Source organism: Pelobates fuscus, chromosome 2 (genome assembly GCF_036172605.1).
Source record: "Pelobates fuscus isolate aPelFus1 chromosome 2, aPelFus1.pri, whole genome shotgun sequence".
NCBI lineage: Eukaryota > Metazoa > Chordata > Amphibia > Anura > Pelobatidae > Pelobates > Pelobates fuscus.
Genome location: NC_086318.1, coordinates 443,585,693 through 443,610,662, shown reverse-complemented (window position 1 = coordinate 443,610,662; position 24,970 = coordinate 443,585,693). Strand labels below are relative to the sequence as shown.

Below are 24,970 nucleotides of genomic sequence, written 5' to 3'. Positions count from 1 at the left end.
ACCCCCTGGGCTTTGAATCATAACCATAGCCACTCCCCCAGATCCTCCTTATCCCCTCCGTAAGGAGGCAATAACCACGCCCCCTCCTGTTTCTGCTACTGGATACAATGTATACACTGACAGCCTATTATGTGACCATGTTTTTATTGGTGGATACTGTATCCATTTGGGTCTATTTTCAGGCAGTTATAATGTTGTTTATGGAATTTCTTTTGATTATTAATAAATATTGTATATTTCTATATATATCCCATGTTGTGTTTTGAAAATGATAATGGTAAACCCCTTAACCCCTTAACCCCTTAACACCGCAGCCAAATGTACAAGTTGTGAACGAAACAAAATGTAAACAAAACCTTGAATTTGCGCTATATGTCTGTTCAGGCGTAATTCACCTCTTTCATATTAAATGCATCCCCCCTTATTATATATCATTTTATTCAGGGGAAACAGGGCTTTCATTTAACATCAAATATTTAGATATGAAACATAATTTAATATGAAAAAAATATTTTAAAATGGGAGAAAATACGTTTTTTAAAACATTTTTTGTTCTACGTGACATTCTAACTGTCAATGTCATTATACTGTTTGCTTTTACTGCAATAAAATACACATATTTGTATTCAGCAAAGTCTCACGTGTAAAACAGTACCCCCTATGTACAGGTTTTATGGTGTTACAGTTACAGGGTCTAATATAGCATGTTACATTTTTCATTTTTTTCAAATTGAAATTCGCCAGATTGGTTACGTTGCCTTTGAGACTGTATGGTAGCCCAGAAATAAGAATTACCCCCAAGATGGCATACCATTTGCAAAAGTAGACAACCCAAGGTATTGCAAATAGGGTATGTCCAGTCTTTTTTAGTAGCCCCTTGGTCACAAACATAAGCCTAGACTTGATGAAGGGTACAACAGAAATAATTTTATTGGGACATGGAGCAGCCAATTTATACAAAATCTGGACACAGTCAAACCCGCCCTGGAACACTCCCCTAGTCCACACATAACATTCCCCCAATCCGGCTGAGAATATGGAACAGAACACATAAACCTTCCCAAAAACATACTAAAGACATAACATAATCCCACACATAATACATCCCCAAATAGCTCTTGGTCCCAGCTAGGACCCCTGCAAATAGCGGAGCGATCGGATGTACAGAGAAAAACAAGTAGCAAGAGAGGTGAGAACGGACAACAGCTCAATTAGCCTGCCCTTCGGTGGGTCCCCGCTCAGATCTCCAGCTGGTTTTAGCTCATCATGTGCCATTACAGAGAGAACATATCTGAAACATATCAGACTGGTCCCACCCTTACGGGCAGTCCAGATCTGAAATGCAAGCAAGTTCCCTCTGTAAGAGAGATACGGCAACCTCAGACGATCGTTTCAACCTTGTAAGGTATCATCAGTGAGGTATAGCCAATATGCCTCTAGGCACCGTGAGCAAGGGGTCAAGGTCTGGATTGTACATTGTCATCTAGTCCTCACCACAGACCTGCTGATGGGATAGAGGTCTATGCCGAGAGTGGGAGGTCAACATTTTACAGAAAATTAGTTTCAAATCTTTTTTTGGTGCCAGACAGTAGACACCTATGGGTACTTAGGAATTTCGTATGGAAATAGCAAAAGCCTGTGGTTTTGGGGTGGTTTGTATTTTCGCATAGTTTATTTTAGATTTGAATAACGAGTAGCGGTGTAGACAGAAAGCAGGGAAGTAGCTGTGAAAATATGATGTTTTTATTATCACTATAAAACTTACATGTTACAGATACGTCTATTATTGCCTCAGCATCTAACATTTATATAAAACAAGATCTAATTTCCCCACAAGGTCAACAGCATAATTCAATTCCAAAGTTTCTTTGACCGCTTATGTCAGGATCGGGACAGGGATCCAACACGCAGAGTACAAAGAGTGGAAAGGTACGTATACCGGGCCTTAGAATGGCCGGACTAACGTACCGAGAGTAAAGAATAGTCAGAGGCAAGCCGAGGTCGAGGGAACGAGAAGACAGATAAGCGAGAGACAAGCCGGGTCAAGGGATAACAGAGAAACAGGGTAGTACAACGAGCCGAGTCAAAACCAATAGAGCAAACTAGAATACCAGAGCACTGAGTGACTAGACAAGCTAGAACCACGACAGGGCAATGAGCTGAAGTAAGGAGTAAGCTTAAATACCCTGGTTCTGGATGGAAATCACGCCTCTGACAAGTGCCGATTGGATATCGGACACTTGAGTGACAGATTGCTCGTGCTAGCGTCATGACGTCACGTATTGAGCGTCCTGCTAGAAAAGGACGTGGATTCCTCGCGGCCGGTGTTTAAGTGACTGGATGAACCGCGAGGAACGGAGGAGACAGCTCGCCTGGACGGATACACCACCAAGTCTCTACCTCCCTTAGAGGTAGAGGCCTCAGGTACCCTGACAGTACCCCCCCTCTCAGATACGCCCACCGGGCGGAATGAACCGGGGCGAGATGGGAAGCGAAGGTGAAATGCTCTGCGAAGGCGAGAAGCATGGACGTCCTCCTGAGGTACCCAACTCCTCTCCTCAGGACCATATCCCCTCCAGTTGACCAGATATTGCAATTTTCCCCTTGAAATTCTGGAGTCAATGATGGAGCTGACCTCGTACTCCTCCCGACCCTCCACCTGAACAGGACGAGGCGAGGAGACCTTAGAGGAGAATTTGTTGCAAATGAGGGGTTTCAACAAGGAGACATGAAAAGAGTTAGGAATGCGTAAGGCAGGTGGCAGAGCAAGGCGATACGCAACCGGATTGATACGAGTGAGAACCCTGTAAGGACCTATGTAACGAGGAGCAAATTTCATGGACGGAACTTTTAGGCGAATATTCTTAGTACTCAACCATACCCTATCCCCAGGAACAAAAACAGGAGCCGCTCTTCTATGTTTGTCAGCGTGTTTCTTGAACAGCGAGGAACTATGTAATAGAATTTGTCGAGTCTGATCCCATAATTTCTTCAGGTTGGCGACATGATCATCAACCGACGGTATCCCCTGAGAAGAGGAAACCGAAGGAAAAATCGAAGGATGAAAGCCATAGTTCATGAAGAAAGGGCTAGAGCGAGTTGAATCGCAAACAAGGTTATTGTGTGCGAACTCCGCCCAAGGAATCAGACCGACCCAATCGTCCTGGTGTTCGGAAACAAAGCAACGCAGATACTGTTCGATCTTTTGATTAGTACGTTCAGCAGCTCCGTTAGACTGAGGGTGATAGGCAGAGGAAAAGTTCAATTTGATGCCCATTTGAGAACAAAAGGATCTCCAGAAACGTGAGACAAATTGAGAACCTCTATCAGAAACAATCTCTGAAGGGATCCCATGTAGGCGAAAAACTTCTCTCGCAAAAATCTCCGCCAATTCAGGGGAAGTCGGAAGTTTAGGTAATGGCACGAAATGGGCCATCTTGGTAAATCTATCCACCACCGTGAGAATAACAGTCTGTCTTTTGGAAGCAGGCAAATCAACGATAAAGTCAATGGACAAACAGGACCAAGGTTTCTCAGGAATGTCCAAGGGGTGTAACAGGCCACAAGGGGATGCATGAGATAGTTTAGTCTTGGCACAAGTCTCACAAGCTGCGACGAACTCCTCAATATCCTTACGAAGTGAAGGCCACCAGAAATCCTTGGATATCAGAGAGTACGTCTTGCGAATACCAGGATGACCAGCTATTTTACTTTCATGAAAACATTGTAAGAGCTCCAGTTGAAGTTCAGGAGGAACAAAGTTTCTTCCCTCAGGAGTGTTTCCGGGAGCTAGATGTTGTGACTTCAAGATCTGGTCAAGTAGCGGGGAATGAATTTTGAGACTGGTATTAGCAATAATATTGCATTTGGGTACAATGGAAGACAAAAGTGGTTCAACTGAAGCAGAGGGTTCATATTGGCGAGATAGCGCATCGGCTTTAGAATTCTTTGACCCAGGTCTGTAAGTCAGAACGTAATTGAAATGGGTAAGAAACAACGACCAACGAGCCTGCCTGGAGGACAGACGCTTGGCCTCTCCGATATAAGACAAGTTTTTGTGGTCTGTCAGGATGGTAACAGGATGTAATGTACCTTCCAATAAATGTCTCCATTCTTTCAAAGCCTTGATAACCGCTAGTAATTCTCTGTCACCAATGTCATACCTGCTTTCAGTACCGGTCAATTTTTTAGAGAAAAATCCACATGGATGTAATGGTTTATCAACACCCAACCTTTGAGATAGAACAGCACCTAAACCAGTCTCTGATGCGTCTACCTCGAGCAAAAATGGCAGAGAAGTGTCAGGGTGAACTAAAATTGGAGCGGAAGCGAAAAGCTCCTTGAGAGTCTTGAACGCAAGGAGAGCTTCAGTAGTCCAATTCTTAGTGTCAGCCCCCTGTTTGGTCATGTTAGTGATAGGTGCAATAATGGAAGAATAGCCCTTAATAAAGCGCCTATAATAATTGGAAAAACCAATAAATCTCTGTATGGCTTTAAGACCTGTGGGTAAAGGCCACTCTAGAATGGATTGGAGCTTATCCGGATCCATCTTAAATCCCTCCCCAGAGATCACATAGCCGAGAAAGGTTACCTGGGTTTGATCAAAGCTACATTTCTCCAACTTGCAGTACAAGCCATGCTGGAGAAGCTTGTGCAAAACCCTCCTGACTTGTTTGTGATGAATCTCAATGTCACTAGAATGAATGAGTATATCATCTAGGTATACAATGACGCACTCTTGCTGAAATTCCCTAAGAACCTCATTAATCAGATCTTGGAATACTGCTGGTGCATTGCATAACCCAAAAGGCATGACAGTATATTCATAGTGGCCATATCGAGTATTGAATGCCGTCATCCACTCATGTCCCTGCTGGATTCTCACCAAGTTATATGCCCCTCTGAGGTCTAACTTGGTGAAAATTGTAGAGCCCTTCAAACGATCGAAGAGTTCGGTGATCAAGGGAATCGGGTAGGCATTTTTAATGGTTATCTTATTCAAGCCTCGATAATCAATACAAGGTCTCAAAGAACCATCTTTCTTTTTAACAAAAAAAAATCCAGCCCCGGCAGGAGAGGAGGACCTCCTGATGAATCCCTTGTCTAAATTCTCGTGAATATATTCCTCTAGGACTGAGTTCTCCTTTATAGATAATGGGTATACATGACCTCTGGGAGGCATGGTACCAGGGAGTAGGTTAATTTTGCAATCAAAGGACCTGTGTGGGGGTAAGGTATCGGCTTTCTTTTTGTCAAATACTGCCTTTAAATCTAGATACTGAGGCGGAATTTGTGTCTCTGTAGGATTGTCAGAGGTATTCGATGTATTAGTTAATCCAAGAGGTAAGACCTTCCGCAAGCATTTTTCTTGACAATTCTCTCCCCACGAAACTATCTCCCCTGATTCCCAATTAATAATAGGGTTGTGTCTCCTCAGCCAGGAGTACCCCAGAACTATGGGAATAGACGGAGAAGAAATGAGCATCAAGGATATATCCTCTTTATGCAGGATGCCAACAGTCAAGTTAATCGGTATGGTCTCATGAAAAATAACAGGCTCAAGTAACGGTCTACCATCGATGGCCTCAACAGCCAGAGGTGTCTCTTTTAACTGGGATGGAATAGCATGCTTGGCAGCAAAACCCTGATCTATAAAGCTCTCAGCAGCTCCAGAATCGATTAGTGCCATAGTCTTAACTACTCCCTTCTCCCACTTTAAAGAAACGGGTAACACAAGCCTGAGCTCCTTGTAGTTGTGAATAGAGGACAAAGTAGAAACACCCAAGGCCTGTCCTCTAGAGGAACTTAGGTGCGAGCGTTTCCCGAACGATTGGGACAATTTAGGCGTAAATGACCCCTGACTCCACAATACATACATAAACCCTCCCTTCTCCTGTACTGTCTCTCCCTTTCAGTGAGATGAGTACTGCCTATCTGCATAGGTTCAGGAATACGTAAGTCTTCGAACTCAGAGATTTGAAAGGTAGGCGCTAGTTTAAAGGAGGGTCTACGGGTCCTATCTCGAGTGTTCTGCCTCTCTCTTAAGCGTTCATCAATACGAGATATAAAAGAAATTAAATCCTCCAAATTTTCAGGGAGTTCTCTAGTAGCGACCTCGTCAAGAATTACATCTGATAACCCATTCAGAAACACATCTATATAAGCCTGTTCGTTCCACTTAACTTCTGCCGCCAAGGATCTGAACTCTAGTGCATAATCCACAAGTGTTCGATTGTCCTGTTTAAGGCGCAACATTAATCTAGCTGCATTGACCTTTCTGCCAGGAGGGTCAAAAGTTCTTCTAAACGCAGCTACAAAGGCATTATAATTATAGACGAGTGGATTATCATTCTCCCATAAAGGATTGGCCCATCTCAAAGCTTTTTCAATGAGCAGAGTAATAATAAATCCAACCTTTGCTCTATCTGTAGGATAAGAGCGGGGTTGTAGTTCGAAATGGATGCTAATCTGGTTTAGAAAGCCACGACACTTCTCCGGTGACCCGCCATAACGTACTGGTGGGGTAATACGGGAAGAAGCACCTACAGTGGCTACCTCTAGACCTGAGACTGCAGGAGAGATAGAAGGAGTACGTGTCTCCTCAGGTGGATTACTAGCACGAGACAAAAGTGCCTGTAGTGCCAAAGCCATCTGATCCATCCTATGTTCCATGGCGTCAAACCTGGGATCCGAAGAACCAAGCTGACTGTTTGTACCTGCAGGATCCATTGGCCCTGTCGTAATGTCAGGATCGGGACAGGGATCCAACACGCAGAGTACAAAGAGTGGAAAGGTACGTATACCGGGCCTTAGAATGGCCGGACTAACGTACCGAGAGTAAAGAATAGTCAGAGGCAAGCCGAGGTCGAGGGAACGAGAAGACAGATAAGCGAGAGACAAGCCGGGTCAAGGGATAACAGAGAAACAGGGTAGTACAACGAGCCGAGTCAAAACCAATAGAGCAAACTAGAATACCAGAGCACTGAGTGACTAGACAAGCTAGAACCACGACAGGGCAATGAGCTGAAGTAAGGAGTAAGCTTAAATACCCTGGTTCTGGATGGAAATCACGCCTCTGACAAGTGCCGATTGGATATCGGACACTTGAGTGACAGATTGCTCGTGCTAGCGTCATGACGTCACGTATTGAGCGTCCTGCTAGAAAAGGACGTGGATTCCTCGCGGCCGGTGTTTAAGTGACTGGATGAACCGCGAGGAACGGAGGAGACAGCTCGCCTGGACGGATACACCACCAAGTCTCTACCTCCCTTAGAGGTAGAGGCCTCAGGTACCCTGACAGCTTATCAGTTTGCTTCATTTCTTACATTTTTCCACGGCGGACACAAAGTCCTGCACATCCTTAGCCAGCAGCAAGGGTTCCTCCATGGCTGCAAAATGCCCTCCGCGGGGCAGGTATGTGTAGGTGACAATGTTCCGGTATTTCTCCTTTGCCAAAACACAGGAAACATGCGTTAGTTCACACGGGAAATTTGCGATACCGGTGGGAACATGAACTCCAGTCCTTTAACAAAGAAACAAAAAAATATCAGTTTAGTACATAGCACTACTATTATAACACGGTGAGAGAGGGCATCACCCACTCATTATTACCATCAGAACAACTGGAACGCCATGGGGGTCATAAAGACCTCTGGTTGATAATCTATAGGAAAATGGGAGGTTATCGAACAACAGGACCTAGCATAGGTTTGGCTCAAAATCAAACATCCAGCCGAGAGTTGGCAGAATCTGATCAGTTAAGACTAGACATTTTTTTAAAGTACTCTTCAAGACTGGCCTATGGAGCTACCAGGTCTATCACAAGAGAAAATATACAACTGAGATCTAATGTATTTATTGTGCTAGGACGGTGATAGGAGATTTTTAACCTATTGCAGGAGTTTGTGAAGCCCCTTAAAAAACCTTCTATGAAATAACTTGCTGTTTGTTAGCGATCAGGATAAGATCTGCACAAGTCGAATGTGAGAGACAGTGTAATCCATGTGCAATGTAAAGATTGACCACCAGATCCTTCTGATTCACGTAAATTATTTATAGACATAGTTCCCATCTTCTCTCAGCCTCCATAACCCCAGTCATTTGCTGCTTACTTGTATACTGGGGAAGTCAGCATGTCTCTGGTAAAATTCTCCTTGTAGAATCTCATAGAGGACGCAATAGAGCCAGTTGTCCAGTAGATCATTACGTTGGTGAGAAGATCGTCCATGGAATATTGCCTGTGGGATGGAAAATATCACAAATCCATATTAGAATCCTATATTAAAACAAGAACAAGGGGTCTTACATTATTTGATTTGCCTAAACATAAAGTATCTTTGTTTTGTGCATGTTGCATGACATCATGTGAGAGAACATATAAATATTTGAATTTAAACTTTAACACCGTTTATTTCACCATTACCATGAGCTTTGTTTATCAATCAAATCGGATAGCCTAGCCTGATTTACCGTTAATTAATTATTATCACAGCTAATTTAAGATGATCTGACCTCTCTAGGCCTCCATCCTCCAGCTGAAGAAAGTCCGAGTTTGTCCAGGTGGAGAATTTCTCCAGAATGTAGGCAGCAAGTCCAGCAGGAGAATCATTCAGAGCAGAGCCTGGGAGATAAGAGGACATTTATACTTCATAGGAAGATGGGTCCATGGATGATATCACTCATACTCTCACTCTCAAAGCCAGGGCTCGAGTCCTGCAGGAACGCTTGGGAACGGCGTTCGTGCACTTTTCCCACAGCAGGAACGCCGTTCCCATTACTAATCCTGCAGGACCCAGGGCTGGCACAAGCGGCTGCCAGAGCAGGGGGAGCACAAATCCGAATCCCCTGCCTCTGACTGGGGACTCGGATTTTTAAACTCACCTCTCCCCCTGCAGCCAGTGGAGTCGTCCGGCCTCTCCTGATGATGTCAGTAGGAGGGGGCGTGGCTTCCTCTGCTCTTCTCACAGGACCGCTGGGGAGCAGAGGAAGCCACACCCCCTCCTCCTGACATCATCAGGAGAGGCCGGACGACTCCACTGACTGCAGGCTGCAGGTTCCAGATCCTGTCCCACCCCTCCTGGCCCAAGGTAAGCCTCAGGGAGGGGGGAAGGCACTTTAGATTTTGTTTGTTTGTTTTTTATCCCTTTCCTCAGGCCCTGCCCCCCTATTTAAGGCCCTGTCCCCCTATTTAAGGCCCTGTCCCCCCTCCTCAGTTCCTGCCCCCCTCCTTAGTCCCTTTCCCCAGTCCCTGTCCCCCTCCTCAAGCCCTATCCCTCCTCAGTCCCTGTCCCCCTCCTCAGGCCTGTCCCTTTCCTGAGTCCCTGTCCCCCTATTTAAGGCCCTGTCCCCCTTCCTCAGGCCTGTCCCTGTCCCCCTCCTCAGTCCCTGTCCCCCCTCCTCAGTTTCTGCCCCCCTCCTCAGTCCCTGTCCCCCTATTTAAGGCCCTGTCCCCCCTCCTCAGTCCCTGTCTCCCTCCTTAGTCCCTTTCCCCAGTCCCTGCCCCCCTCCTCAAGCCCTATCCCCTTACTCAGTCCCTGTCCCCCTCCTCAGTCCCTGTCCCCCTATTTAAGGCCCTGTCCCCCTCCTCAGTTCCTGCCCCCCTCCTTAGTCCCTTTCCCCAGCCCCTGTCTCCCTCCTCAGTCCCTGTCTCCCTCCTTAGTCCCTTTCCCCAGTCCCTGCCCCCCTCCTCAAGCCCTATCCCCTTACTCAGTCCCTGTCCCCCTCCTCAGTCCCTGCCCCCATCCTCAGGCCTGTCCCTTTCCTGAGTCCCTGTCCCCCTATTTAAGGCCTTGTTCCCTTTCCTCAGTTCCTGCCCCCTCCTCAGTCCCTGTCCCCCTCCTCAGTCCCTGTCCCCCTTCCTCAGGCCCTGTCCCCCTTCCTCAGGCCCTGTCCCCCTTCCTCAGTCCCTGTCCCCCTTCCTCAGTCCCTGTCCCCCTTCCTCAGTCCCTGTCCCTTTCCTCAGTCCCTGTCCCTTTCCTCAGTCCCTGTCCCCCTCCTCAGTCCCTGTCCCCCTCCTCAGTCCCTGTCCCCCTCCTCAGTCCCTGTCTCCCTCCTCAGTCCCTGTATCCCTCCTCAGTCCCTGTCTCCCTCCTCAGTCCCTGTCTCCCTCCTCAGTCCCTGTCTCCCTCCTCAGTCCCTGTCTCCCTCCTCAGTCCCTGTCTCCCTCAGTCCCTGTCCCCCTCCTCAGCCCCTGTCCACCTTACTCAGCCCAGTGCTCTTACTCAGCCCCTGCATACGAGCATCAGCCCCTGTCCCCCTTCCTCAGTCCATGCCCCTCTTCCTCAGCCCCTGCCCCTCTTCCTCAGCCCCTGCCCCTCTTCCTCAGCCCCTGCCCCTCTTCCTCAGCCCCTGCCCCTCTTCCTCAGCCCCTGTCCCTTTCCGCAGTCCCTGTCCCTTTCCGCAGTCCCTGTCCCTTTCCGCAGTCCCTGTCCCTTTCCGCAGTCCCTGTCCCCCTTCCTCAGCCCCTGTCCCCCTTCCTCAGCCCCGTCCCCCTTCCTCAGCCCCTGTCCCCCTTCCTCAGCCCCTGTCCCCCTTCCTCAGCCCCTGTCCCCCTTCGTCAGCCCCTGTCCCACTTCGTCAGCCCCTGTCCCACTTCGTCAGCCCCTGTCCCCTTCCTCAGCCCCTGTCCCCTTCCTCAGCCCCTGTCCCCTTCCTCAGCCCCTGTCCCCTTCCTCAGCCCCTCAGTTCCTGTCCCTTTCCTCAGTTCCTGTCCCTTTCCTCAGTTCCTGTCCCTTTCCTCAGTTCCTGTCCCTTTCCTCAGTTCCTGTCGCTTTCCTCAGTTCCTGTCCCTTTCCTCAGTTCCTGTCCCTTTCCTCAGCCCCTATCCCTTACCTCAGCCCATGTCCCCTTCCTCAGCCCATGCCTCCCCCCCCCCCCCTAAGCTCCTGTCCCTCTTCCTCAGCTCCTGTACCCCTCCTCAGCCCCGTGCCCTTACTCAGCCCCTGCATACAAGCGTATCATTATTTTGGGGTGGGGGGTAAGGGGGCGGGGAGTGGATCTTGGGTGAGTTCCTGCACTTTTTTACCCAGGACTTGACCCCTGGTCAAAGCAATAAGTACATTACACTGGAAGAACATCTGCTGATTACCATACACTCAGCTGTTATGACACATTGAGTACATTTTTTTCCCTTTACATTTTGGGTACCCTGTGTCCTGTGAAGAACCTCCGCATTTAGAAGACCAGGAAGCAGTGTAGTGCTGGTGAACTTCGCTATTTGGCCAGAATTTACTCAAGTTGTAGCCATTAGGAGAAGTTTGAGCACAGTGTGCGCCTGTGTACCATTCCCGCTCTTGTTGACAGCTTTATCATCAGCTTTATATAAAAAAAAACAAGTAACCAGCACTTGTGAGGGATACAGAGGTTTTACCATATTTTTTAAATTTTTTACATTTTTTTTAAAACAAGCTGTTCAGGTAAAAAAAATCCTAATCTACACCACATATGATTGTACACTTGTAAAAAAAACAGTTGTACCTTCAATGCTCTTTCTTTCCATCAGTTATTTTAAAGCAGAATTACCAAACAAGTGTTGGGGAGATTTTATATATAAACACACCCCAATTAAAATCAGCTGCCTAATATGACGTAAACCACCTTGTGCTGCCAAAAATTAGCTCTGATGCATCGGGGCATGATCTCTACGAGACATCTAAATGTGCCCTGTGCTATCTGGCACCAAGACATTAGCAGCAGATCCTTTAAGTCCTGCAAGTTATGAGGTGGGGCATCCATGGATCGGATTTGTTTCTGCAGCACATCCCACAAATGCTCAACGCGATTGAGATTGGGGGAATTTGGAGGCCAAGGCAACAATTCCTGAACAGTGTTTGCAGTGTGGCATGGTGCATTATCCTGCTGAAAGAGGCCATCAGGTAACACCACTGTCATGAAGTTGTGTAAGTGGTCTACAACAATCTCTAGATAGGTGATACGTATCAAAGTAACAGGAATGCCAGGACCCAAGACTTCCCAGCAGAACATTGCTCAGAGCTTATTTATATCTTAAAGTTTCAAGTCCTATACTACTAGCCAGGTCTAAAAAGTTACATGCCACTACAAGTCTGAAGGGTCCATGGCATACTCACCAGGGCTGGATTTTCAGGTCAGTAGAATTTGTTTATACATATATAAAATAGGACTTAATAGCTACATGGATACAGGCCGAACATGTTTAGCTATGGAAGAAAATAGAAAATAAAAAACCTCCTTTAACCCCTTAACCCCTTAAGGACCAAACTTCTGGAATAAAAGGGGATCATGACATGTCACACATGTCATGTGTCCTTAAGGGGTTAAGGACACATGACATGTGTGACACGTCATGATTCCCTTTTATTCCAGAAGTTTGGTCCTTAAGGGGTTAATAAGGTTTTTAAAGGAAAAAGAAAATCAAAATTAAATTGAACTATAGCCATTTGTTAATCAATTAATAGGTTGAATTTTACAATGTGGTTTTGCTCACAATATTTCGAAATGTAATAAAAAAAAGACATTACAAAGCCACCAATCTCTTACCCACAGTGTCCGGCTTGGTGGCTTGGATATGCAAGTATCCAGACTCGCGCAATCTTGCGTACACATTCTTTTCGAAGTATGGATATAAACGCTTGACGTCTTCCGTCGTCATACCCACCAACCAAGGTAGATATGACCCAAGAATCAAAATTAGAATTTGTTTCAGGCCTCCCACTGGGATAAAGACGCAATTTATATGTAGACCCTTTATAGACCTGGAAAACAAGGTTTCTCCCAAAGTTACTATTTTCCTGTGTTATCAGTAATTCCATATACCGAAGTTAGGTAAATTATGTAAACAAGTAGCAATGAACTCCATTAGGCAGAATTGGAACAAGTGATAACTAGAGCCCTGCTCACACAGGTTTTAGGTGTAGAGAAAATGGGATAAAGAAGGTACAAGACACAATGTGTCTGCTAGGGGGGCGTTTGTGGTTTTGTAGTGTTTGTTTTCACTGGATGACATTAATGGAATGTAGACCATGGAAGGAGGCAGTCCATGGTAGAACGCAAGTGAGAAGTAACAAGTACTTACTCTGGTTTCATCTGAGCAATATTAGTTGTAATTAGGCTGCCCCAGTCACCCCCTTGCAGATAGAACTCCTTAAATCCCAATCGGAGCATCAGTTTGTAGAAGATACGGGCGGCAGCCAGAGAATTGAAACCTGTTGGAAGAGACACATGGAAAGTTCATTCAATGTATTAACACTTTGCAGATCTACTCATCCTGCATTAAACAAAAAACACACCCTTCATGCAAAAACCAACAGCAAAACACGAATCCAATCATGTTATCTCTCACCTGCACCCATTTGTGGAGAATTATTCCCCCTGAATCACAAGTCATTAGAATTTCCTTACATGCTATAGCCTACGTTAGGTAGTGAATAATTCCAGTATAAAATGTGTAAGGTGTTTTTTTAAATTATTGCAGCCTATATTACACTTGTAATAATACAATAAACAATGCTAACCTTTCTTTGTGGGGCAGATATCCTGGAAATTATCCCTGTACAATCACTGGAGACATGCTGCTTGCACTTTGCGTATCAGCATCTGACCAACAAGTCAGTCAGTTATATTCTCTCAGTCCCCCAACAGGAAAACTTGCTTTGCACTAATAAACTTTAACTTAAAAACTATACCCATGGAGTATGCCATGACTTGCTATCTCTCCGTATCATCCCTTTTTTTTATTCTCCACCTCACCTTCCTTGTGCGATACCTCGGAGAAGCCATATCCAGGGATTGATGGACAGATGACCTCAAACACAGGGTCTGGGTTCAGACCATGTTTTGCTGGCTCGGTCAGCAGTGGGAGGATGCGGTAAAACTCATAAATCGACCCAGGCCAACCATGGACGATAAGGAGCGGCAGAGCCTTCTGTCCCGGGGCAAGATTAGGAGGCTTGACATGCATAAAGTGCACTTCTAGCCCTATAAAAGTATAGTAGAGATTAATATTCTGTAACAAACACATTAGATTAATGTCTAAACATATAAATATGAGATGGTAACATAGAAGATCTGCTCATGTTGCACTTCACTGGATGATACAGAGGACTTACCTTCTACAGTAGTCTTGTAATGGGGGTATCTATTGAGGTTCTTCACCTGCTTTGACCAGTCAAAGTCATTCCTCCAGTAGGTGACAATTTTCTGAAGGTGAGTAGAATTTAAGCCATAATGAAATTGTGAATTTTCCAGGGGTTCAAAGAAGCGGGTTTGATCTAGACGTTCGTAAAGGTCCTAAAAAACATTTTATATCAAACTGAAGTCTCAGCAGTTACAGTACAATATTTCATCAGTTCAGGCTTTTCAGTATTTTATTGTGTTATGACCGTAAATCTTGATTTCAATAATATTTTTGGTCAGATAGTTCACATGGTACACAGTGAAGAATAAACACCTATTTTATGAAATGCTTTATAAACAAAGATATAAACAGTCACCGTGGGCAAGTATTTTGCGGTTATACCTTTATGATATAAAAATAAACTAATATTAATGTGCTATATAGTTATATTAAATTGCAATAAGGTGTCTCAATGCAATGACATTTTTATGTACAAAAAAACTAAAAAGTGCAATTTTTATGCATGACAGGAGGTAAATATTTTGCTGAACTTTCTTTACTCAGCAAAAAGAAAACTAACTAATGAACAAAAAGTAAGGGTCTTGTATCCAATAATAGCCTTTCTCTGCTGCTCATCCTCCAGGTCAGAGTATTCATATTGTCGCTCCATATATTTGACCTAACTATATACATTTATGGTTTATGTCACTGTGGGTTTATATATAGTGTGTGGGGATTTTACCTCTGGGTTCTGTGTGTAGTTTGGGGGTGTTTGGGTTTTCGAGACCTGTTCTCCCTTTTGTTCTTTCGTTTAGGTTTCCTTGGGGTCTTTTCCTTTCAGGGGAGCCCTTCTCAGTTTCTGCCTCAGTTTTACGCTGCTTTCAGTGGCCCTTATCTGCTCTCCTTCCACTTACGTCTTTCGACGATCTGCGGTATCTTCCTCGACCCGGGGATGTCTACTCAGCATTCCAGTAGCCATGCTTTTGTACTTTGTATCTTTTCATCTGGTGTCGAATGTACGTGTGTAGAATGCGTCTTCTCCAGAAGGTGTCTCCTTCTCTATTCTCAGGAAGCTATCTTCTATCCGTTCTTTCTGTGATGAGCCATTTGTGCATATTGCTGCTTGCTTTTTTAGCTATTTGGTGTCATTGAGAACTATTTCAGCTCGGCGGCTTCTCATTTCCTATGCTCCCCCACATCATTCGGTTTCTTTGGCTACTCTTGTCGGGTGGATTCGGTGGCTATACTCTCTATACTCTCCCTGTCATTCAAGGCTCATTCGGTTCAGAGGGCTGCGCCATCTAGTTATTTTTAGGTGGAGCCAAGTTAGGTGATATTCTCTGTTCAGCATACTGAACACAGGAATCTACTTTCCACACCTTTTATTTTTGTTTCTTAGCTTTAAAAATGCAAAATATGAGCTTCCTGTACTGCCTTAACATTGTAGATCACACTATCCTTGAGGTCTGATAATCTGAGTTTTATTAAAGACAGGAGGCAAATATTTCCCCTCCCTTCCCTTGGTTTCATTGGGGGTGTTTGCTGTATTCACATTTTCTCTTAGTTGACATTGTTTATACTATTTATTATGATGTATTATGTCTATAGAGGTTTGTTTTTCCCCATCAGTTTAATATGTGAGTAGTGGTTAACAGATGGTTTGCTTTTTACAGGAAATTTCATGGTTTTTACAGTTGTGTTTTCTTTGTTTCGCTTCACTGGGATCATGGTTCTGGACGTTCGTCTGTAAGTTTGTCGTCTTTATTGATCATTCGACTTTATTTGTACTGTAAATTTGCAATGTTTTATGATATTTCTCATACTGTTGTATACTTTTTTTATAATGTTTTGATACTCAAAAAAATGAGGAAGGATATTACTGGATATCAATGGGAATTTGAATATAAGACCCTTACTGCTTGTTCATTGGTTGGTTTTCTCTTGGCTTCCATTGGAGGTTGAGTAAAGTTATGTAAAACATTCGCCTCCTGCCATTATTCAAATTAAGATTATCAGACACCAAGCTTAGTACAAGCTTGGAACAATTTTACCACATGACAGAAGGCTTCATATTTGCATATCTTTCTTTACTGAAAACTCCAGCAGCATAGAAACATAACAACCAATCAGAAAAAAGTTATGATGCCCATAAAAGGCCCTGTCTATGACATCACTTCCTCTTTCTTTGCTGCTCCAGCCTACAACAGGTCAGAGTATTTTTACCTCTCTAGTATATTCATATAATTTTTACTCTATTCTCACTTTCTACTAACTATTTATCCCTCTGCTGCACCTGGCTATCTATACCTGTCTCCCTATCTCCCCACATTCAGTGTATCTCCTACAATCACTATATGTTATCTGACTCTCTTAATATCTGTTTCTGGTCTGGCGGTCCGCGGGTGTCACGGACCTGCCCTGCTGACACTCAGGGGACTGTGTGGGGACGGGTGGAGGGTGGCCGGGGCGGTTATTGTGTCTTTTTCGCCATGTTTTTTCTCACTCGCGACCCCGAGTATTCTCTGTCACACGCGGCCGGCGGCCATCTTGGATCTTGCGGCTCGCGATACCCACGACAGCCGCCTTCCCTGCTCGCACGGCGGATCGGGAATCACCCGATCACCGCGCCCTGCATCTGGATTAACCCCTTCAAGGGTCCCCCTCTTTAGACACATTCATTTATTGATACAATTATTTTTATTCTCATGGATATATCTCTCATGGTGCCTTACACTGGATGATTACATGTTGAGCATGCACACAATCTATGTATTATTGTGAAGCCATACTAGATCACAGTTGTTATACAACACATATACTGTACCTATAACAGGACCAACTATTCCACTGTACCCTACAAAGGGCATATTGTGTTACTGTACCCTACAAAGGGCATATTATATTACATTATTGTACCCTACAGAGGGTCATATTATATTACTGTACCTGACGGTACAAATTTATGTGGGTGTCCTCTGGGTATTTTTTCATGGCACACCACCTGGGCTGACCCCCCAGATATGCATGCAAGGTCACTGGCAGACCATTACCTTCTATGTGGGTGTCCTCTGGTTTACCACGGCACGCCACCCGGGGTGAACCCCGATCATATGCACGGAGGCCTACGCCTCAACTTTACCACTGATTACTACAGGCATATATGGATGTTTAAACACTGCCTGTCAGTTTTACATTAAAGCAACAGTACCATGCTGGATATGATTTGACGGCAGGATCACTAAGGAAACTGAGTGTATTGCAGTGTACCCTTCACAGGGATGCATATATGTATATTTCTGTGCCTAGTGTACATATTGAACGTGGGTGTCCTCTGGGCAATTTTTTCATGGCACACCACCTGGGGTGACCCCCAGATATGCATGCAATGCTTGTAAGGTACCAATAATTATAATATGGGTGTCCTCTGGGTTACCATGGCACACCACCTGGGATGAACCCAGCCGAATAGACGTGGGTCCTGCGGCTGCAGACCTTATGGAGACAGGCCCCACGCGCCTCTATAATAAGACTGTATAATTAAAAAACGTGCATACAACTCTGGCGTACATTTGTGGTGAACCCGGCAAACCAGACCAACACCAATACCAGTCAGTCGCGCCTGCACCGCGGCTCTCAGTAGCCAGATTAATCTAATAGAGGTGACCCTCTACACTTGGCACGAGTATTCATACTCCCAGACAAACTAAAGCAGGCAATTCAGACCGTTTTACCTGGGTGATCCCCAATTCTACCAGGAGTCTGGCACCCCTACGTGCTGACCCTCAAACACTACTCCCACTGACTACCACTATCTCCCAATAGGTCGGGAACGAGTCATGGTGGACACTCTCACCCTTTCCAAGATTTCTAGGTAATGATAAATGCCACAGTAGCGGCCTCAGTGGAGAAGGTTCTGTTATGAGCTCTGCCCCACACCGCTTGATGGAGACCTCAGGCCCACAAGCCTTCGAGTCAAACGGCAAGGGAAGGGCTCCAGCCCCCCCGCCACTAAGGTCAAGGGCAAGACGCCCATCAAACAGACCAAATAGGCGTAGCATCGGGTATCCAAACCCTGTCCGCCACAATCTTCCGACTAAGAAGACTATTGCCCACCACGTACTTTGGACATGGTGGATGAGCGACACGAAGACAGCTCACCGTCTGAGGAAGTGGAAGGACAAGAACCTACCCCACACTTCCTCGAAGTACGTTAGGGTAACCTTACTCTGTGACGGCGGCTGAGGAAGAGATAGCAGTAGCGGCACTAAACCATGGGCTGCGCAATCCTCTGGGGATGGAAGTATGCGCACGCCTCAAGACCGAATACCCCAGACCACTGCTACCAGACAAGTGGCAGTTGTGCCCGGACTCAGCAACACTGTGGTAGTCTTCATTGCACGCTCGGGACGAAACCCCGCAATGGTGGGGAGTAAGGCCTGAGGTCGAAAAACTATAAAGTACTTGATTTACCAGGCCTAATTTCAAAGATGCTCTATTTTGGGGATCTGGCGCTCAACCAGAGTACACAACTCAACCCTAACACCATAAGAGAATAGGCTCAATGCTCGATATGCCTCCTGGACAACGTAAATGACGCACTATGCGCCGAAAGACGCAAATCTGTACTGGTCCGCATCGACAACACTATTGGACTTAGGAACGTCATGATTTCGCCCTAGAAGCACAAGGTCTACTATTTGACGTAGTGTTCATTGCAGAACGTAAGAAACACGTGAATTTATTCACCACACTAAATTAAACCCAAACCTCGCTATTCACAATCCCCATTTTTCTCCCATCTACTACACAACGGACCCCATCCGCTTCATCTACTAGTGAGTCAACCTACATAACTAACTGTTTCCAATTTTATGACCGGCAAGCTGTCTCTGTTTTACAGAATTGGGAGGCGTTTACCAAAGCCACCTGGGTCCTCCAGACAGTACAAGCTATGTCATGGAGTTTTATCACAGCCGTTCAGGTCACCCCTTCACCTCCATTACGCATGCTGACGGAACAGGAACACCTCGTGGACAAGGAAATCCGCACCCTCTTCAAGAAGGGCGCAATTCAACATGCTCCAGAGGGGAAGGCCTCCTCAGCAGAATTTTCCTGGTCAAGAAGAAGCCAGGAGACTACATCAATGGAACTCCTACTTGGCATACAACCGCTTCAAGATGGAGGACATTCATCTTCTATGAGACCTCCTAAGCAATAACGACTGGTTTGGTTAATGGTTTGCACATCTGGACCTCAGGGACGCACGCTTGTCAGTACCCGTTGCCCTGGACTGCCGAAGTTTCCTCCGATTCCAACGGTGAGGACAAACATGGCAATTTACGACTCTGTGGTGCTCGCGAAGCTACTGAATCCAGTGAGGGCACACATCCATAAATTTGGGAGTGCGATGCCTTGTTTCCCTGGAAGACTTGCTGCTCCTTTACGAATCCAGGCTACGGTTGCAGACAAATTTGTTGTTCACTTTCTGGACTACATGTTTTTTTTTGTAAGTACACAGACAAAGATCGCTTCTCCATCTGAGTCGGGCCGGTTCCTCGTTTTCGACATCGGCTTGGAGAACTACGTTCCGCGCCGGTCTACGGCACAGATCGCCTCTATAAGGATAGCTGTCAGACACGCGCTAAGGTTGGATGTGATTCCTCTCAGGATACTCGCCGGATTATGGGATTCCTCTCCTCCTCTCCTCCTCCATACGAGCGATATTCCCTGGCCCACTACACTACAGGGCCATGCAACGACTGGTGGCGAGATACGTCCGCACCAGTCACTCATACGACCACTGGATCCCACTGTTAGCAGAAGTGAGGACGGTATTTCGGTGGTGATTACTCTTCCTCCGGATGCAAAACAGTGGATGTACCCATACAAATGTGAATCAGCCGTTCTCCACAATAGCAAGGGTGCTTCGATACACACGCACCCACAAGATATCGCTCCTGCTCATGACACCCCTCGGGCAGGGCCAACCGTGGTTTCCCGGATCGAAGACCCTCTACTACTCCCTACCTTCCCTCTACTTCCGACGGCACCTCGAGGGGAAGCCCACTCCCTTGTCATGGAAGGACAACTGGCATTAGTGGCCTGGACGATTTCAGGGGCCCCTGGTCAGTCCAAGACCGATTGCATCAACTAGACCTCCTATGCGACTCATAGGCTCCATGCACCAGGAAATGATATATTTCTGTCGGGTCAGGCCTGGAGTGATTGGTGCGTGGAAAGGGATTCCGATCCCTTTATCGCACCTGTCCCACTGATCCTTAGCTATCTGTCACGCCTGGTCTCGTTGGGTCGGTCATATCGATCCCTCAATGTGATCAGGTCTGCCATATCGATGGCGCACGTTCCGGTACAGGGCAGACCAGTGGGTCAAGATACACTGGTTTGCCGACTATTACGGGGTGCCGAATTATCGAGACCACGGCACCCAAGTATTCACACCTCTGGCAGGTGGACGTGGTGCTGAGATTCCTTAGGGAATGGCCGGACAATCCTTGTTTGTCACCGAAACAATTTTCAGCCAAACTAGCCCTCTTATTATGCCTCGCCTCATTTAGACGGGTGGCGGACGTTAGGGCTTGTGATACGGATGGTTTCTCTCTCACACCAGACGGGGTTACCTTTACCATGTCGAGACGACCTAAGCCCGATTCGTCTTCTGTGTCATACCCATACTTTGTGTCAGACACCACACTATGCGTGGTCAGAACGCTAATGGGGTATACCGATACCACTACCCCCTTCGTAATTATTCGACGGGTCACCTCCTGACTTCTTACGTGAACACTCATGGACCGGCGTCTACCGCAACACTGACCAGATGGGTCCGCTGGCTATTGTCTTTATCGGGCATCGAACCTTGTTTCGGAGCCCACTCGGTCAGGGGAGCGGCGGCCTCACAGGCCTTTTCAGTCGACGCTTCCCTAGCCGACATTATACGCTGCGCGGACTGAGCGTGGGAGTGTACGTTTAGAACGTTCTATTTCGGCAAACATCTCATGCTTCCTTCACATTGGTCAATTCAAGCTTTAAAAATGCAAATATGAAGCCTCCTGTCATGTGGTAAAATTGAAGATTATATTAGCTTTAGTGTACTAATAATCTTAATTTTAGTAATGACAGGAGGCGAATATTTCCCACCCTATAGGATCCCTCCCATGTTTCTCGTGTTGAACAGAATATGTCCTTTATGTTCAGGAAGGTAAGTACGTTATGGTTTGTATGTTTGCTACTTAGACCTGTATCTTGAGGGTCTTATATAGATTGAATATTAGACATGAACCTTGAATTATGTTGTGTTGATAGATTCTTAAATATCATTGCTTTAGAATTAATATATATTGATATGTTTCACGTTCTAATGTTCGTCGGTATATCAGATGCTTAATGCTTATTGTATGCGGACAAGTTATCATGCCAGAGACCTTTCACCTTTTTCTTTTTCTTGCAGCGTGAACGTCTTCTCATCGAGTCAAAGATTCACCTTCCATACCTCTGCATCGCGGAACTACTGGAGTTGGATATTCTAATATGTTGTTGAACTGTTGACGTAATATGATTATGTTTCTTGTTATTCTTTATTGTTCGCTTCAAAGAAAGAGGAAGTGATGTCATAGACAGGGCCTTTTATGGGCATCATAACTTTTTTCTGATTGGTTGTTATGTTTCTATGCTGCTGGAGTTTTCAGTAAAGAAAGATATGCAAATATTCGCCTCCTGTCATTACTAAAATTAAGATTATTAGTACACTAAAGCTAATATAATCTTCAATTTTTTTAACATCAACAATGCTATAAAAATATTTGTATGTGGCAACTATAAGAATGTCTTGCTATACAAAAACCAGAATAAACTCAATAATTATATAGTATGTGGAAAAACCCACTTATCAGTGTATATTTATACTGTTAATGAATTGCTTCTCTATAGTGGTACACAAGATACTAAACTATAACACTCCAGGAGGATGAGATCTTGGTAGCGGTGGATCGAATTAACTTCATCCTAAATGTGGTGGTGGTGGATCGAACTAACTTCATCCTCAATGTGGTGGTGTGAATCCAACTAACTTCATCCTAAACGTGGTGGTGGTGGTGGATCCAACTAACTTCATCCTCAATGTGGTGGTGGTGGATTGAACTAACTTCATCCTCAATGTGGTGGTGTGAATCCAACTAACTTCATTCTCAATGTGGTGGTGGTGGATCCAACTAACCTTATCCTCAATGTGGTGGTGGTAGATGTGCGAGTATATGGCATTGATGTATTTTCTTGGTGCAGGAAGCACCAGGAGATGAAGATGGATGCCACACTGAAGATAGTGTCACCTATGAGGAAGTACTTCCTGTAATTATAGCCACCTTCAAATGTTCTTCAGTGCAATGTATGCTTTTATGTAAATGATGTCTCTTGCTACGTGTTTAAGGATTAGTTGCTAAAGGCTTGTCCTTCTAAAAAGACACATTGCTATACCCAATCTAGAAAAATAACAAAGTGCAAAGAGTTCCTTTAAGGTCCATGGTAACATCTCTGGTGCATTGGTGGTAGGTCCAGGAGAAAATTAACACATTACCTTAATGACGTCTTCAGATTCCTCTATAGTGAATGGGCGCATGCTGGTGTCCTCACTTTGTGCATAAGATTTGTGACCAGATCCCCACCATCCATCACCCATTTAAATGGTTTTAGGTTTGCGTCCACAAATCATCCATCCAACCATTACACCTCCTAACCCAACAGCTACAGGAACAAGGACACTGTGTGGCCAGTGGTTATTGAAGGCTGACCTACGGATAAAAAGAGAAAATTTTACAGAATATTCACTACATTTATACATCAAAATGGCACTGACGTTGGGGAAGTAACGGCGGGTGTATATTGTACATCCTGTAAGATGACAGAGGAGAAATGGAGAGATGCCGCAGGCAGAATGTGTCAGAAGCCCTTTATCGCATTTTGTCAAATCCCAACTCAGCCTTTAGGAGTGTCTTGTAGAGTCTTAAATGGTCACTTCAACCACATTGACTACTTCTGCTTTTTGAAGTGGTCATGGTGGTAGGAGTCAGTATGTGCAGTGTTACAGCTTGAATCACTGCACATCCAGAGTTATTTGCACTTGTATGTTACGTTCAAGTTGCACCCCGGAAACACGTGACTTAGGCAGCCTAGAACTCATTCCAGACTATCTGATTTCAATTCTGTGCACAACCACCACTCACAGGGCAATGCCTATGGTAGTCACATTCTTCCCTGAAAATAAATTAGTGTGCCTTTAAAATTTAAACATAGATTCTCGCCTATAATGCTACAGAGGCAAAAGTGAAGTAGGACTACTATGGAGTAGGAAAGACTCAGAGCATGGCAATCCCAGGACCACCACTACTGTACGGCAATCCTGGGACCACCAAGGGACCCCACTGCAGCATGGCAATCCCGGGACCACCAAGGGACCCCACTGCAGCATGGCAATCCCAGGACCACCACTGCTGTACAGCGATACCGGGTCCAACATGGGACCACCACTCCACCACAGCGATCCCAGGCCCACCATGGAACAACCACAGCTGCCTGGAGGGCCCGGGACTGCACAACTATCTCAGGACTGCCACTGCTGCAAGGTGATCCCAGGACTTCCATTGCAGCATGGTAATCCCTAGAACACCATGCAATCCAGCCGTCCTGTGAGCTTAGTTAGGGTGACACAAGTCAGGTTATCGGGGTTTATCTGACCTAACACAGCCAGGAATTCTGCATCAGGGCCGATCTTAGGGTCACAGATACCTGGGTGCAGACATTTTTTGGTGCCCCACAAGTGGGCATGGTCATCTTTCTAACCCCTTCCCTTTGCAACAACTCCACCGCTCCATCTAGACATACACTCACTGACAGTCACACACTCTCACTGAGAGAACCACACACTCACTGATTTGTCACACACTAACAGAAACATACTCAGACAGAAACATTGACAGACACTCTCAATGACAGATACACAATCTCACTGATTTGAAACACTCACTGACAGACACAGGAAGTCCTTTAAGCTTCCCCTCTGTGCAGCAGCGGCTCTAGACTTGGTGACGCCCTCTTAAACAATTATCTCTATAAACTAATTTGTATAAATTATTTTTTAATGCAAAGCTTCTATGTAAAATAGTTTTCCTTATTTTAGTTTGTGGTATATGTACAGTGATGTATGCACCCCATAAATTAATACACATACATATAAATCCACAGATCATATCTCATACATACATAGACATGCAAAAACACAATGGGTCAGCGCTAAATAACAAGAGTAAAATAAGGCAGTAACCCTAAGAAGGGGATCCCGCTCAACCCTTCAAAATGACATATAAAACAAGGGAAACAGAGGGCTGCGCCACAGAAAAAAGTAAAAAAGATCTTGTCACCGCAGTGCACTTAACTACTTTTTTCTTAACTACTCTTTTCATTACGGTGAAAAGATCTTAAGTAATTTTTTTCTGTGGCGCAGCCCTTTTCTATCTGTTTCCCTTGTTTTATACATAGACATGTGCACACTCACATACATACACAGACACACATACCAATATACACAGTCACATACATACACAGACACACTCCGTAACATACAGAGGCACATACCAATATACACAGTCACATACATACACAAACACACACTGTCACATACATAGGTACATACCAATATACACACTCACATACATACACACACAGACACACACTGTCACATACATAGGTACATACCAATATACAAAGTCACATACATACACAGACACACACTGTAACATACAGAGGCACATATCAATATACACACTCACATACATACACAGACACACACTGTCACATACAGAGTAATAT

The 24,970-nt window shown here is 45.3% G+C and overlaps 1 protein-coding gene across 1 annotated transcript; it reads right to left on the bottom strand.

Annotated features, from left to right (window-relative positions):
• Positions 1-7,305: 7,305 nt before the first annotated feature.
• Positions 7,306-22,897, bottom strand: LOC134586052 (epoxide hydrolase 1-like). The gene is made up of 8 exons (XM_063441561.1): positions 22,683-22,897; positions 14,085-14,265; positions 13,726-13,953; positions 13,052-13,181; positions 12,517-12,731; positions 8,512-8,620; positions 8,112-8,237; positions 7,306-7,522 (listed from the first exon to the last, which is right to left on the bottom strand). Exons 1-8 carry the CDS (start codon positions 22,782-22,784, stop codon positions 7,315-7,317), a joined length of 1,299 nt encoding a protein of 432 aa, XP_063297631.1. The 5' UTR covers positions 22,785-22,897; the 3' UTR covers positions 7,306-7,314.
• Between the last annotated feature and the right edge of the window lie 2,073 nt (positions 22,898-24,970).